Source organism: Ostrinia furnacalis, unplaced genomic scaffold, assembly GCF_004193835.3.
Source record: "Ostrinia furnacalis isolate ACB-3 unplaced genomic scaffold, ASM419383v2 OfSCF1376, whole genome shotgun sequence".
Classification (NCBI taxonomy): domain Eukaryota; kingdom Metazoa; phylum Arthropoda; class Insecta; order Lepidoptera; family Crambidae; genus Ostrinia; species Ostrinia furnacalis.
Window position 1 is genome coordinate 614,696 of NW_021131615.1, and position 15,735 is coordinate 630,430.

General features: G+C 33.8%; 1 protein-coding gene across 2 annotated transcripts; it reads right to left on the minus strand.

Annotated features, from left to right (window-relative positions):
• Positions 1-3,298: 3,298 nt before the first annotated feature.
• On the minus strand, positions 3,299-14,600 carry ocm (over compensating males). Of its 2 annotated transcripts, XM_028304083.1 has the most exons (5): positions 14,329-14,600; positions 6,292-10,576; positions 5,971-6,091; positions 5,167-5,295; positions 4,167-4,465 (listed from the first exon to the last, which is right to left on the minus strand). In XM_028304083.1, exons 2-5 carry the CDS (start codon positions 10,557-10,559, stop codon positions 4,322-4,324), a joined length of 4,662 nt encoding a protein of 1,553 aa, XP_028159884.1. In that variant the 5' UTR covers positions 10,560-10,576; positions 14,329-14,600; the 3' UTR covers positions 4,167-4,321. The 2 variants fall into 2 exon arrangements, with proteins under 2 accessions (XP_028159885.1, XP_028159884.1); XM_028304084.1 differs by lacking the exon at positions 14,329-14,600 and having other exon boundaries at positions 3,299-4,465.
• Between the last annotated feature and the right edge of the window lie 1,135 nt (positions 14,601-15,735).

Below are 15,735 nucleotides of genomic sequence, written 5' to 3' on the forward strand. Positions count from 1 at the left end.
GACACCCAATTTTGCTGGAGGATACCGGAAGAATAGAAGGAATTGTGAGAAACAAAACTAGTGCGACAAGTGTTTTGAGTAGTGAAAATTGACGCAGTTTTTTGGGAAAACGACAGTACAACTCCAGATCCCCCCTTTGCTAGACATTTTATAAGTCGCGGGTACCTTTTCATACACCCCCAACCCTTTTCTTATGAAAATAGTAGATAGTTAATCAAATAATCAAATTAACGATTAATGATTTGATTATGATTTTAATCATTAATCAGATTAACTTTTTGCCAACACTGCTTGGGCCCTGCTCCGCTGCCAGCGGATTAACTATTTTTAAGTCTTTTTTTTATAATGTATTTTTATTTTTGATAATTTACATTGTAAAAAAATATTTAAAATTAAGAAAGAAAATTGAATAGAGATAATAATAATAAATACTCTTTATTGCACACCAAAGAACAGAACAGAAAGAAAAGGAACACATCATAAGGTACAACTAAGCGGTCTTATCGCTATGAAGCGATCTCTTCCAGACAACCTATGGAGAGGACAGTTACTTAAAACAAATATGAAGGGGAAGGCGGTGTCGACACTAATGAAATAAATAATAATAAAAGGCATTAAATTAATATTAAATACATATAATTAAAACAACTGTCCTCTAAGTTGCCTGGAAGAGATCGCTTTATACCGATAAAGACCAATATTAACTAAATTGTGCAGTATTTTTTGTATATTTAATTCTTTTTTTTTTGTCGCGGGTGGTGTAAGTACAGCAGTTTTCCGCTTTTTTGTCGTATTTTTTTAAAACTAAGTAAATACCTAATGATAATCTTATTTTTTCTGAGGTACACCATCTAATGACCGTGGTACACCGTTTGCAGAACACTGGTGTACAATAAAGTGTGTTCTGGGAAAGTGCAACTTGTTTGTAGCCTTTTTTTGTATGGAATTTTAACGGATTCGATCAAAAAGTGTAACTTGTCTAGGGGGCTGATTTAGTGCTCAAATACAATTTTTTGTATAGGACCAACATCGAAATTTAAAAACTTCGAATCGAAATTCTATAAACATCGTAGCAAGGTTCTTTCCTCTAGTGAGTAGTGGGAAATGAAAAGCATGGCAATAAATACCTAAGTTTTAGACTGCTAGTGATGCAATTTTTTCGTACCCTTTTGTAGATAGAACCATATTTTATGTGTCTGTATGAAAGAAGATCTGGTGAAGGTCGCGGGAGGTACCTGGATGCAAGCGGCGCAGGACCGGTCTTTGTGGAAATCCTTGGGGGAGGCCTTTGTCCAGCAGTGGACGTCTTTCGGCTGAAACGAACGAACGAATGAAAGAATAGTTTATGTGTAAACACGCTGCGATCTGCAACAATATCGGCAGTACCGTATAATAAGATCCTATTAAGATAAGCAAATTCAATTGTAAGTAATACTTAAGTGAATACCTAGGTTAGGTACTAAGTACTAAAGCCAGTAAAATGATATAAGCATTAGTTACATGCATAGGTACTCAGAGGTCATAAGACGAGCCAACAGAATAATACAAACAAAATACGAACACAATAAAAAAAACTGCAGTACTTACCACTTAGCTCGTCATACCTACTGTCACAAAAAAATAAATTAGCCACCTACAAGAAGAAGCATATTGTTACGGTAGATAGCTGGCGACATGCAATTTTATAAGCTACTTTGCAAGTATTTCCTAATGTAACAAACTCGGGCGTAGCCGTTATAGGATTTTTATGTAGGTAATAATTATGTAACGTTTTGTACCTACACAACTCTCCTGGTAGACTAAGGAATCGAATACTTCCGCGAAGGTAATTTATAGAATAATCAAGTCCAAAATATTAAAACAATTCATAAGAGTTCTTAAAACATTTATTTGAAACTAAAATTAAAGACACACCTACTTGACATGAAAGTATTATTTGCAATGGATTAAAGTAGACTTAAATCGTTACTAATCGTACATAACAATTTATGCAACACTAAACATTGAGAAGCTTTTATGTATTTCCTGCTGCTATTGAAAACTAGAAGATATTGCAAAACACATGACACCGCTAGAAGATATTGCAAAACACGTGATTTGGGCGGCTTTTACCCGTGGTCCCCCCAACATGTCCCCCTGGTGGCTCCACGGGTAATTTTTTTTACCCGTTGTCCCACCGTTCTGAACAGTGTTTGCCAGTGGGTCTACGGGTAATTTATTTTAACCATGGTCCCACCGTACTAAGTGGCAAACAAAACGGATTTGGGTACAGTCGACATCAAAAACATCTTAACATTCAAAGTGGTCAAAAATATCTTTACATAATGTCTTTTTACATACCTACTATATACAGTAGAATAGTTAAATCCTATTACGAACATTTTTCATTTCGCTGATGCTACTACAATGCTCTGGACATTCGTTTTGGCATACCCTGAGAAATGTAGGTACAGGGAAATCGCTCTCTCTATGTTGCCATTAATTGTACAGATTTTCCATGCAAAATCTAAAATACATATCTTTGGTGGTTGCTAAATCATCGCATCAAACACTGCACACGCACAGTGATGTCATTTTGGCGGTACAAAGCGGAACATCTGAACCAGGATCACTCATGTAGATCTGTTGCTACTTGCTAACTACCAGGGATGGTATGTATATGAAGTTTAGGTTATGGATACGGTGAATTCGGTTATGGATACTAGAAAAATATTATACCGGTTCGGTTACGGTTACGGAAAGTAAATCATTTCGGATTATCTGAAAGTTTCGGATAATTTCGGTTACGCATATTAGAATTTTAAAAAGTTTACCTTTTCAAATAGCAAGATGCTGCGCGACCCACATAGCCACTTTATATTAAAAATATTAAGATTTAGACTCCCGCCTTTATCCGAAACTTTTAAATCGGTTTCGGTTACGGTTGATAAGCTTTTGTCTAAAATTGGTGAAAAAAAATATAACTGAAAAATAAAATAAACTAAATATTACAAAAAAAAGAACGCCTAAACTTATAAGCCAAGGAGTAATAAAACTCCGCTTAAATCGGCCACTCCATCTTACTTGGATCATATATTTATTATTTTTTGTCTTTGGGATATCCTCTAATGAAGATGGGTTTAAAATACGTACAATCAAAAAGTCAATAATCTAATTTTTTAAATGTGGACTTTTATTACTAATTTCTTTTTTTGGAAACTCCATAAAGTACTAGGTACACTGTACTAGTAATGAATAGCCGTATAACTAAACTAAATATTACAATAATGTATAATTTTCACTTTGAAAGTTTTTCATCATCAAGTTTTCTTAGCTTGATAAAAAACTAACCATTTTCAAATAAAATTTTCACAAGATGGTGAAATGTGGTAATATTTTTGATTTACGTCGTTTGAAACCTCAGCTAGTAGGAGTGCCAATAACCAAATATAACAAAGAATAAAAGAAGTAAACAAAAAACAAAATAATAATCGCCTCGCTTCTATCTTAAGAGCTGCTTAACAGATAAAATTCTTGCTTTCAGAGTAGGTTAGGTACCTACACACATACTGTGTCTTCGTGATTTTTAACATAAGCATTAAGATAGAATCTTACTTATTAATATTAGATAAAAAATAAAGTACTTAACTAAATGACGTGAATTTTCCATACATAGATACATAATAATATCACAGACTTCTTAAAAAAATAAACTAGTAATGATAAACTTGGAATTTGTAGGAAAACTCAGGTGCTTAAAATATTTACAATTTTCTTCTTAAATACGGGGATACATGAAAATATGTACCAACCTAAGTCTTTTTTGTACAATAAACCCTAATCAGTCGTAAGTAATCTAGGTACTTATTGTATGTCCCTGCTGTATTACCTTCAAAGCTGTAAATAAATTAAACTTGGGTACAGTATATGACGTTTTAATGTGAAGGTAATGTGATTAAGAGCAACTGATATATTTATTATTTATAGTGCTGAAAAGTGGATAAATTGTTTTTTTTTTTTTTATAGTAAAAAAAATTCATTCAATAGTAAGAAAAGTAATTATTCCCAGAAACTATTCTACCTTTGTACATCCGCTGAAAACGGTGCTGGAGCACGGGCTGGAGGAACTAAATGACACAATGAAAACCACGCCTTTCTTCTTTCAGATTTTTGAGATGGTTTATACAGTTCTGTCCCATAGTGCACCGGGCTCCACCATCTACATAAATAGAAGTTTACGTACCTACTTCGTACACATTTACAACACGAAGACAACGTTACAACAATTGCGTACCTAAATATATACATTAAAATCGATATACAAGATACGAATGACCGATAATTACGGAAGAATTAGTTCTGTTTCCGCGTCGTTATCGGTTGTCCCGACGATTGGTAGTTCTGCATCATTTGTTACTGCAGTTTCATCCAAAAGCTCTTGAGATCCATCTTCTACTGTTTGGCATTCTTGCAAAATTTCATTATTCTGCAAATTTAGAAATTACTTGATCGGAAAAATCTTCAAAAGCAATTTAAGACAATTTAGCTAAGAATAAAAAAATCGACTACTGCGTTAAAAATGGCACTTCCATAATATGTATAGGTACGTTAAACTAGTGATCAACGCGAGTTTAACTTTTTGTAATAAATAATAATGGAGACATGGAGGTTTAACATGTACAGTCGCGGAATGAAAAGGTTCGTCACCTTAGTGTCGGTTTTCGCTTGCACTACGTACTGTAAGAGTCAAACCTGCCAACATAACCGTGCAAGAAACAGTGCTGCTAACATTTAAATAAATATGACGTTTGCTAACGAATAAGGTTTTGCTTGTTCATTTTTCTATCCCATCAGTGCAATGTTACAAAATGTATTTTTTTAATTTAATAGATAATGACAGGTTGAATCAACAAGAAGGTTTTAGTTTATCAATCATAATAATCTTCTTGACAAGTTAAATCGTCAAAAAACTTTGATCTGAATAATTTTGAACTTTACTGACGAACAGTTAAAGATTATTTTTTCTAACTCGAGATTATTCTGTAACATAGTTTCAAAAGGTAATATGTGCTCGCGATTCGTTGAAGGAATCAATTTGAAAACTGACGAACCTTTTCATTCCGTGACTGTACTTACCTAAAGGAAAAATATGTCATTACTCATTACCTATTGTCGAATATGTCTTACCTGTTCACCAATAGCCTCCGTCTCTTGCAAACCCTGGGTAGATCGATCTTTTTTAGAATAAGTTTTGATGTTCGAATACTTTGGTGCAGCCTCATCTGGTATTTTTTCAAACCCTCGCTCCGATATCATCTAAAAAACCTCTAAGCAATTAAATTCTATACAATTTTAAGATCCTACTTATCATAATATCGGAAAATCAATAATAATCGCGTAGGTACTCGAAAACAACATGTAATCAGTAACAAAAGCAGTCATTTACAATAAATACTTAATTATTAGGTCCGTATATCCTATAAAATTAGCGTTTTGTATAGATACTTTCACGAAATTTCACTTTTTTATGAAATTTTGTGGGTAGATTAAAACAATATTAAGCTATAGGAAACATTAAGAAAAATTTTGAAAATTGGTATCTGTATAAAAACATTTTAATTTTTGTAACGGAAACGGACGCTACATAGCACGAGGTGTCTTTGAAGATTTAATTCTAATTGAAAAAAATCAAAATAGTTAAACATTTTATACGTAGAATAAGTCCTTGAAATCAAACTTCAAATAAAAAAGAATGATGAACACTGCTTTATAAAAGGAATTATACATAAATACATAATGAATATTGAAGAAGAAAAAACGCTAATTTCATGGGTAGGGACCTAATATTTGTAAAATAAAATAAGAGAAGATAACTATTATTCTGCAGTAATATACAATCACACATATTTACAATCTGTTAAGTAATGTATATTTTAATTATTAAATCTGGATTGCTATTGTCTGTTTAAAGTAGGTAGGCCTAATACTTACGGAAACGTTTCTGAAATCCTTCTCTGTTAATACCTTTGGAACTTTCAGTTTGGTAAAAGAGTCAACAATGTGCCACTCCAAAGTAAAAAATGGGGGTATGTAGACCTTCCGTGAAATAATTCTGAAATAACAAAGCATTAGGCATTATTAAAAAGTCTAATGTTTGGAAAATAGAAAAAACAATGAACACATTAGGGAAATTAATTAACAATAAATGCAAAAAATTGGGCTATTTGGGCGGTCGTACCGATATGACCCGTAGTAATCTGGAAAACACAGAACAAAAATATGATTTACATTATTAACAAAATTATTACTTACTGGTTAATTTTAGTGAAAGCCACCTCAGGTTCATAAAATTCAGAAGGTTTGAGAAGAGGGAATTGAAAACTTACACGGTTATTTCGATCTAGATAACCGCATATTGCTCCCAGTTCTACATTTTTACATTCTATGAATACTGCGTCCGTCTGTGAATTGATATTTCCTAGATTACTTGGAGCAGGGCAAACATCCGCATTATCAAGGAAATATTCAACATCCATTGTATTTTCATCATCACCAATTAAAATAGGTTCGAGCGATTCTGCTGCTGAATTTAGTTTCTTTTCTATTCGTTGATTGATTTCTTCGGGCTTTAAGATAAACATGCCACCTTCCCTTTTTTTCATTTCTACTTGTTTTTCCGGCGTCTTCGCTTCAGAATATACAGCAGCTATTTTAATTTGTGGAGCTACTTCTGCCACTGGTCTCGGTTGTTTTAGTACTTGTATATTTGCCACACGTGAAATAGGTATGAAAGTAGTATTTGCATCAGTGTTAAGAGTTTCACAGCCCGCTATTATGACTGGCATATCACACAGAGCCTCAGCTATTTCGTTTGGATTGGGTTGTGTCATTATTATTGTTGTAGGGGTATTGGGTTCTGATGCGTGTTGATTCGCTTGCAACAAGTTAAGTGGTTTTAGAATAGATTGTTGTGTTAAATGGTAGAACCCATTTGTTTTTCTTATTTTGATCGGTTTCACAATTTTAATAGTGTCTTTGGCTTTGCTTTTTGCAGCAACATCTTGGCTATTTCGCCTAGTGATTGTATCTAGTTGATTGACAGTTTCATTTATTTCTGGAGTTTCGTTATTTTTTAAGTCCTCCTCTATCGGTACCATATCTGTTTTAGCAGGTAAAAATGACAATGGATTATCAATAACCTTTATATTATCAACTTTGCTGGTTGTTATCCAAACACCTCTTGTTCTTGGAGCCTTTCTGATGAGCGAAGGTTTCAAAGTTTCTATTCCTAAGGGTTCATCAAGTTCGTAAGGTCCTACGAAAACATAGTAACTACTTGTACTAGGAACAGCATAAATCCCAAATTGAGGTCCATTAGTATATGCCACCTTTTGAGATGACAATCGAACCGTTTTTCCAGAGGTTCGGGCCACATGTATTGCTTGAATGATGCTCGCATACTTTACAAAAAAGCCCCGATTATAAAACTGTATTTCCGTGAAATCGTTTTCAATTGTCATAATGAACCATTTAGAAGATTGTGATTTATTTTGTTCTGGGCTTTCTTCAGAAAACTTTAGTTCCGTAGTTTTAGAGCGAACCTCAGATGCTAGTGAGAATCTGTCTATATCTTCTAATGTGACCGATTCAGAGTAAGAGTCACTGTCATAATTAGGAATTTCATCAGTATCCTGAGCCGACGACATTTCCATTTCTTCTTCATCTTCACAATTATTTTCTTTTGGACTGCTAAGTTTTGTAACTGACCCCACGAATTCCCAACAATGACTTAATCCAAATAAAATACAAAAGTTTTCCTTTAAATCACGTGCGTTTGTAAGTAGATTTTTTACTGATGTAGGATATTTGTATAAGTCTGCGAATCGTATGTCGTCAATATTTATACAATTCTCAAAAAAGGGATTATTTGCATTAACCGCCATGAATATACGATATGGGACTTTGTTCGTAACTAAGAAAAGGTTTTTTCGTTCACTGTATCTGCTTAATATAAATTCCCAGGGATAAAGCGATACTTTTCCTTTTTTGGGCGGTTCTAATGTAGCTTTAAAAGGTCCCAATTCTAATCGCCGTTTAAATTGTTTATAACTGGATTCAAGCCATTTGACTACTTTGGGTTGATTCAATAAACGTTTCTTAGTTAAAGGATCGACAATCATTTTTAATGATGAGGCTGCAGTCTCTTGAGAAGTCATCTCTTTCGGAGCCTGCTTGGAGGTCATCTCTATAGGTATCGTCACTTCAGAAGCCACCCGCTTAGGGGTCATCTCCATAGGGATCACCACTTTCGAAGTTGTCTCTTTAAGGGTACTTTCTTTAGGAACAGTCTCTTTAGAAAGCGTTCCTTTAGATACCGTCTCTTCAACAATAGCATTGGGTTTTGGTTGAGATTTTGATCTTCGGAGATTGTAATTATTTCCTCGACTTACCTCATTTTCAGAATATGCTATTGTTTGAGAGTCAGAATTCACATTAGATTTGGTAGTGTCTTTAAGAGTTATCCCAGCCAGATGCGCCAACCTCTTGCGTAATTTGGTGTCATTAATCTCCATATCTAAAATTTTACTGTTTGCATTCTGGTAATAACCGTTACTGAACTTTCTTCCCTCATAAGGTTTAACTCTGGAGCAGGAATCATCTTCGTCATCAAGCTCTATAGTTACAATTGTCTCTCCAGCTTTCTTGAAAGTTTCTCTTCTTGTACGGGTCTTGAAAGGATACGAGCTAATCGAGTCTTGGGTGTTTTCTTGGTCATCATCACTAATAACACATGAATCAGAGTTTGTGATATCGCTAGTCGATGTGATTACTTCTTTTTCCTTTACCCCAGTGACATTAGGCAATACCTCTTTTTCTTTAGGAATTAAACATTCTGTAAACCTTCCTTTGCAAAAACATTTGTATAAGTTATGAACCATACACAGAGGTTCAATATTATCACAATTCAGCCTTGGCTCAATAATAGCTAATACTGCATGCTTAGCCTTTGGCTCAGGTTTTAAAGATAAGCTGCTATAAAATTCAGCATACTTTTTTGAAGATTTTGTATTTCTCTTTTTAGATTTGAGCACAATGCTTTTGTCACCAGTTAATATTACCGTTTGGTGAAACTTCTGTTCCTCTTTCGATAGGTTACAATTTATTTTATTGTTCAAATTTAACAAACCGGGTAGTAAATCTGGGCAATCATTGTCCAAACCTTCAATCCATTTATGTTTTGAGAAGTCACATCTACATTTAAACATGCAATCCAAGCGACCACAATGACCTTTTAAATTGACGGTTGATTTCAATGAGCTACAAACGCATCCCAATGCACAAAATGAGTTTTGACATTTTTCTTCGACATCTGTTGGTGTATCGTCTGATAATCTTATGACAGTCACAGCAAGCCTATCTAACTCACCATATTTTCTTTTCAATTTATCTTTATTATTGTGGTGCATTGAATCGTTTTGAATATTATCCCTTATTTCGTTATCTTCCATGAATAAATCGTCTTGAACAAGGCTGATTTCCACTGTTTCTATAATTTTGTTCATAATAACACGTACTTCTGGAATAATATCAAAATCATGGTCATGCTTATAAACTAAATCAGTACCACCATTAAGACTTCGAAATTCGTTTTTATTCTCTCCATCTTGTCTCATAAGTAATCTTGTTTGATCGTGTTTATAGTTCAAGTCAAAAGTTACAGAGTTATCTTCATTTATCTGACGAATATTTGATCCATGAAGAGACCCTACCACTGAAACTGCAAATTCTGCCCATTTTTCTGTGATGGTACCGTTTTCCTCGCGTAAGCTGTTCACGAAGTTACAAATGGTTGGATCTAGAGCACTACCGTACAGTGGTTGTATCTCTAATCCAGGTTTTGGCAAATTTACAATATCAATACTTCCAACGTGATATTTTTGATAGGACTTATCAAGATACATCTTCCGTGTAAGTGGCCCAGGCTTGAAATTAACAGACAAGGAGTTCTGTAGTAAACCTTTTTTACAAATTTTTTTTTTCGCAGCAACAACGGTTTTGAAAGGTTGTCTTTTTTTCCCGACATCATAGTTGCATATGAATTTGTTTTTACCACCTTTACTACCGTTTATCCTTATAGGTTTACCGTTCCAAAGAACATATTGCATGGAATTTGTATGACCTTCAGGATTAATATTCATTAGCATTTGCCACGATGATTTTGTCAAAGGTTTGTTGGATATTAACATATTTTTGGCAAGTGATTTAGTTTTTTCATCTCCTGAAGTACCGCCTTTAATTTTTCTTAAAAGCAGATTTTGTTGTTTCTCTAACTCTGATGGCAATTCACTCATTATATCTTTTTCAAAGAGATTTCTTATATCTCTGACAGTTTTCACTTTAAGTTTACTTTTTTTCGTTGATACATATTGTTTACCATTGGTGGGCAGAAAATCACATGTAGTATTTTGAACAGGGTTGATGGGGACGGGTTTTGCTGGATCCACTTTTAATAATTCATAGAGATCGTCATTTGGTTTGATACATGTCCTGGTTATATTAGTAAAAAATACTTTATCCATTTTGCTATTTTTCTATCCTGAAACAAAAGACAATATTAACGACCATAGCATATTGGTTAAATGTTTAATGTGGTAACAGTTACCCACTAATGCAAATATTAGTAAGTAAGTAGGACTTACTTTTATTTTTAATAAGATTTATTATTAAAACTAGCTTTCCGCCCGCGGCTTCGCCCGCGTGGAATTTTGTCTGTCACAGAAAAACTTTATCGCGCGCGTCCCTGTTTCAAAAACCGGGATAAAAACTATCCTATGTTCTTTCCCGGGACTCAAACTATCTCTATGCCAAATTTCATCAAAATCGGTTGCGAGGTTTAAGCGGGAAAGCGTAACAGACAGACAGACAGACAGAGTTACTTTCGCATTTATAATATTAGTTGGGATTGGGATTAAAATAAAATAATATAACATTAAATATTATAAATGCGAAAGTAACTCTGTCTGTCTGTCTCTCTTTCACGCCTAAACCACTGAACCGATTTTGATGGATGCCTTAGGCAGTTCGATTTTTTCAAGTTATTTATAATTTTCAAATTAGTTTGAGATGCGACTCTTAACGCTAAAAATTAAATAACTATATAATGTGTCATAATTTATAAATAAAACAATTTGCTAAATATTTTCATGGCTTTATTTAAGATTTGGATTATAAAAAATATATGTTTATGTAAGCAACTACTCGTATAGATTGACGAATCGTATGATTGGGCTTTATACGTGGCGTAATTTTGCACATACGCCTATTTGCCTAAAATTTTATTTTGTATCTAATGGAAAAAAAATTTTTTTTTCTTACTGATGTTATAGATTAGAGCAAAGTGAAATCATTGCTTAAATAATTGGAAAAAGGCGTAAGCGGCAGTTTCGCCCTTATACGTAGGAGCCATCGATTTGGCATTGAGATAGTTTGAGTCCCGAGAAAGGACATAGGATAGTTTTTATCCCGGTTTTTGAAACAGGGACGCGCGCGATAAAGTTTTTCTGTGACAGACAAAATTCCACGCGGGCGAAACCGCGGGCGGAAAGCTAGTATAACATACAATCATTTTTGTTACCTACACTCAAACTTTAAGTAGGTAGGTAACTTATGTTCACTGGACCGCAAAGAAAAAGTGATGGTTAAAAAATCTTCAATATCTTCTGACCTAGTTTTATATGAAATAAAGACTAAATTACCTAATTCAAGCTTGAATATTATGTAAAATAAATAAATATGCATAGTTGAATTTAGTTTTTCCAGTAGGTAGGTATGTTTTATTTAATAAATCTAGGTCAAGTACTTTTGAAGCTATGGAAGTTTTTTTAATCTTTTTTTATTTCTTTGTGGTCCAGTATTTCTCAGAAGTCAATACAGCGTGATAATCACGAAAACTTAGAGTAGGCGCACACCGTTGATTTTTAGTTGGCCGATAGTTGTGCCCGATTTCAAATTGTACAAAGAATCGGCCAAATCGAATCGGCGTAGTGTGCGCACTCCCATACATGCCCATACTGATCAACAGCCCGACTAAACTATCGGCCGACGAAAAATCAACGGTGTGCGCCTACTCTAACGGCCCACTGTGCAGTTTTTTTTTTAAATCTTCCCGCGACTAGTTTTACTCAAAATTACTTGATTAGTCTATATTGCCTATGGCATCAATGCCGCCAACTAAAAAAGTAAAAACTGTCAAAATCAGCTGTGACGAACGAGGAAACATGTCGTTTTGCATGCCGCGGCCTCATGCCAGAACTTCTAGCCTAGAAGAGTTTTTGGGTCTGACAGCAATAAATTAATTTGTGCATAATTTTGTACAGTGGGTTTTGACGACTACCGCGTTATTTCAAGTGTGGGTCTTAGGAGGCTAGGAGGGCTGCAATGTCCACATTGTTGTTCATATTCTTTCATTTCATCGTTAAGAGTCTTTCTCTTAGAATTATTTCGCCTTTTGTTAAAAAAAAGTTAACACCGTTTAAAAAGCGCCATTTGTGAATTCTTTCACACGTTGAAAAGCCCTCTAGCGGCGGGAACAAACAAGACCTACATGTTGCCACGATGATTTTTCAGCGAATTGCTTATAAATAAGAACCAGTAGGTACTTTTTTTAAATCCATTATTATCAATACAATCAATATCTCAAAAGCTACAAAAACACTTTCAGGCACTTGATAAAACATAAACGAGTTTTGATATGTAATTATTTTCTTCAGATTACATTTTATTCTTATCAAATAAAAACGTCTAAGTACACAACTACCATACGATAGTACGATACCAAACACTAACAAATATCACGGGGATGTATTTAGGCACATTTCATAGTTTCAACATGCGTGATAGAACACATTTTAACCATGGTAAACTGAGAGAGAAATTCGAAAAACCAGGAAGGCAGACAAAAGGTAGTAAATATTTTTTCATCTAGAAATTTATTGGATAGTCAATATTATATCGGAATTTTTTAAAGTTAAAGCTATGAATAACTTCAAGTTAGGTTAGTTATCACAGATATGGATTAGAGTAGATACAGCAAGTTGCTAGTCAAAGCGTGCCATTCCGATATGTCCAAATGGACATACATGGTCGAGTGATGTTCATGTAATCCGATTACAACAATCGGATACGATGATTTTACGAGGACAGTAGTACGAACACGGTAGAGAGAAGAAATTATTTACGGATTGAGAATTGTAATTAACAGCAACGAGTAACAAATATGTGATTAATTAGAATAAAGTAGCAGTAGAAGAATTATAAAACAAGTTAGATCAGTGATCGCGGAAGACAGAGTGCACTGTATAACGTCGAAATATACAAATCAAGAAGTTAGGTCAGTGATCGCAGTATACACTATTACTAGTCTATGTATACGACGCCCGAGATTTTGTCGTTTAGAAATATCTTCAAAACTAGGTACCTGACTTAGCTTTATGAAAGAAAACGTATTGGCAAAACTACGCATTTTTACATTTATTAAAAATAAAAAGCTTGAGTAAAATAGTCTTTATTTTATGAAACTAGGTCATTTACTTACTAGGATATTTAAAAGTATGGAATTAAGTATGAATTACTAGTAGAACTATTTAACATAATGGAATAACGATCATTACTTTCATAAACATTAGGCACAACAAAATTATTATTTGCAAATTAATAATGTAGAATTGTAGAATAACGTCTACCTCTACAAAATTATTTTAATCTACAGTCAGAGCCCCGATTACGGTAACTTTTAACGTCTACAATCCAGACGCGTTTCTGATTCTGCAATACGATTGGTCAAAACAGCTGACGTACGCTGTTGAACGACCAATCGTATCGCAGAATCGAGAAGCGTGTCTGGATTGTTGACGTTAAAAATTACCGTAATCGGGGCTCTGACTAGCTATAAATTTAACAAAATATCAGTTTTATCGGAATTAATTAATTTTTGAATCGAGTCACACGATATCATTCGATGACTGCGAATGCAGTACGATGATACGATTACTTTTACGTTGCGGCAATCACTAAAATTCGCTAAAATGACACTAATGACGTTTAAAAAGTGGCACGCTCGGCTTCATACAATTTTTGACACATGCTTCATCTATCCATATCTGTGTTAGTTATTGAAAAAATTAAGTGAAATGTTAAGATTTTGTGAAAATATGAACACCAAGATGGCGAACGGTTAAATCATTGAACGAGACTGCTTCAAATTGAAACAAAACACAAGCAGACAATGAGTTTACATTATGTCCAGTAAACAAACTAAGTAAAGAGTAATACTATCATTAATGTACCCACCTTCAAGTCTCGCAGTATTAATATTTGTTTCTTTTATGATTTCTAAACAAAATGGCCGACGAAAATATGAGCACAATGCTTCAAGTTTAATCTAAACTAACCCATTTTAATCAGATTTATTGTCCATGTTATTACGTTAAACAGAAAATACACAGTTAATACAAAACATTATATGTAAGAATCTGAAGTTATTTTTTTAACACCGTTAATGTTTTTATAAAAACAAACGTAATTCTAACCTCACTTTATCGTCTTTATTTATCGTTCTGAAATTCCGCTTTAAATCATGCAGCGCAAGCCGCGATGCTATGTTCCGAATCGTACTACAAATTCGTTCGGAAATTGTGACAATGATTTTACAAATTATTCATGTTTTTATTTGAAATGATGATTATAAAATAATGAAATAGTGATAAATTAAAATATATTTTCGACATTTCATCCCGTGTGTTCGTAAAGCTAAGATGAATGCAGTAATATTGAAAAAAAAAAGGTTAAAGCCTTGTCAGACCATCAATAACTGGATACGAATTAATGTAGATTTATGTATATCACGTAGATTTAAATATGTATTTGGATTGGATTTTACTATTCAGTTCTTTTATTTGAGATACTTTATAACTTTTCATTAAAAAACACGATCCTAGTAAATTTAATTTTATTGTAATGGTAACATTCTGTTTATCACTATTAGACCGGAAGTAATGATCTTCGATCTTCGATGAAAAAAAGTACATATTTATAAAACCATCCAACATTTTTATTCCTTTATATCGATATAATTTTTGTAGTTTTAATATTATGAGTAGATAGGTAGGTACAGACGACGGCACGTCAACGTAAAAACTGTGGCGTCTTATTTAGTCGTAATAGATGCGATTTTGCAACAAAAATGTATAGCCTGATGTGCTGTTGACTATCATACCTTACTACCTAGTACCTGTTGAGGAGTTCGCGTACCAAAATGGCTACGTATTGATTTATTGTATGTACCTTTCCGTAAATACGTGATGCAAGCGCGAGTAATCGCCCAACACGTAGTCTTTCTTAGTCATTATTGTTGTCGTTTTGTGTGACCTAATGTTAAGTTAAAAGGATATTTTATGGGTTATCTTATCTTGCGTGCGTGTAAGTAGTGCTACGTTTCAAATTAACAACAGAGAATCAATATTGGTAATAAACTGATAGGTTTAACAAAAAATGGCACTAACGTTTTGTCACCTTCTTCTTCGGATTTGGAAACCCATAATAACCCAACATAATATTAATACACTAGCTAGATTTATTCATGACGTAAGAAATAAGAATCCGTAGGATACCTGGTGGTACTAATTTAGCAATCTTGGAGGTAGGTTTAGGTAATTACTAGGTAGGTACTATTATCAGGCGCTTGCCTATTTTGGTGTG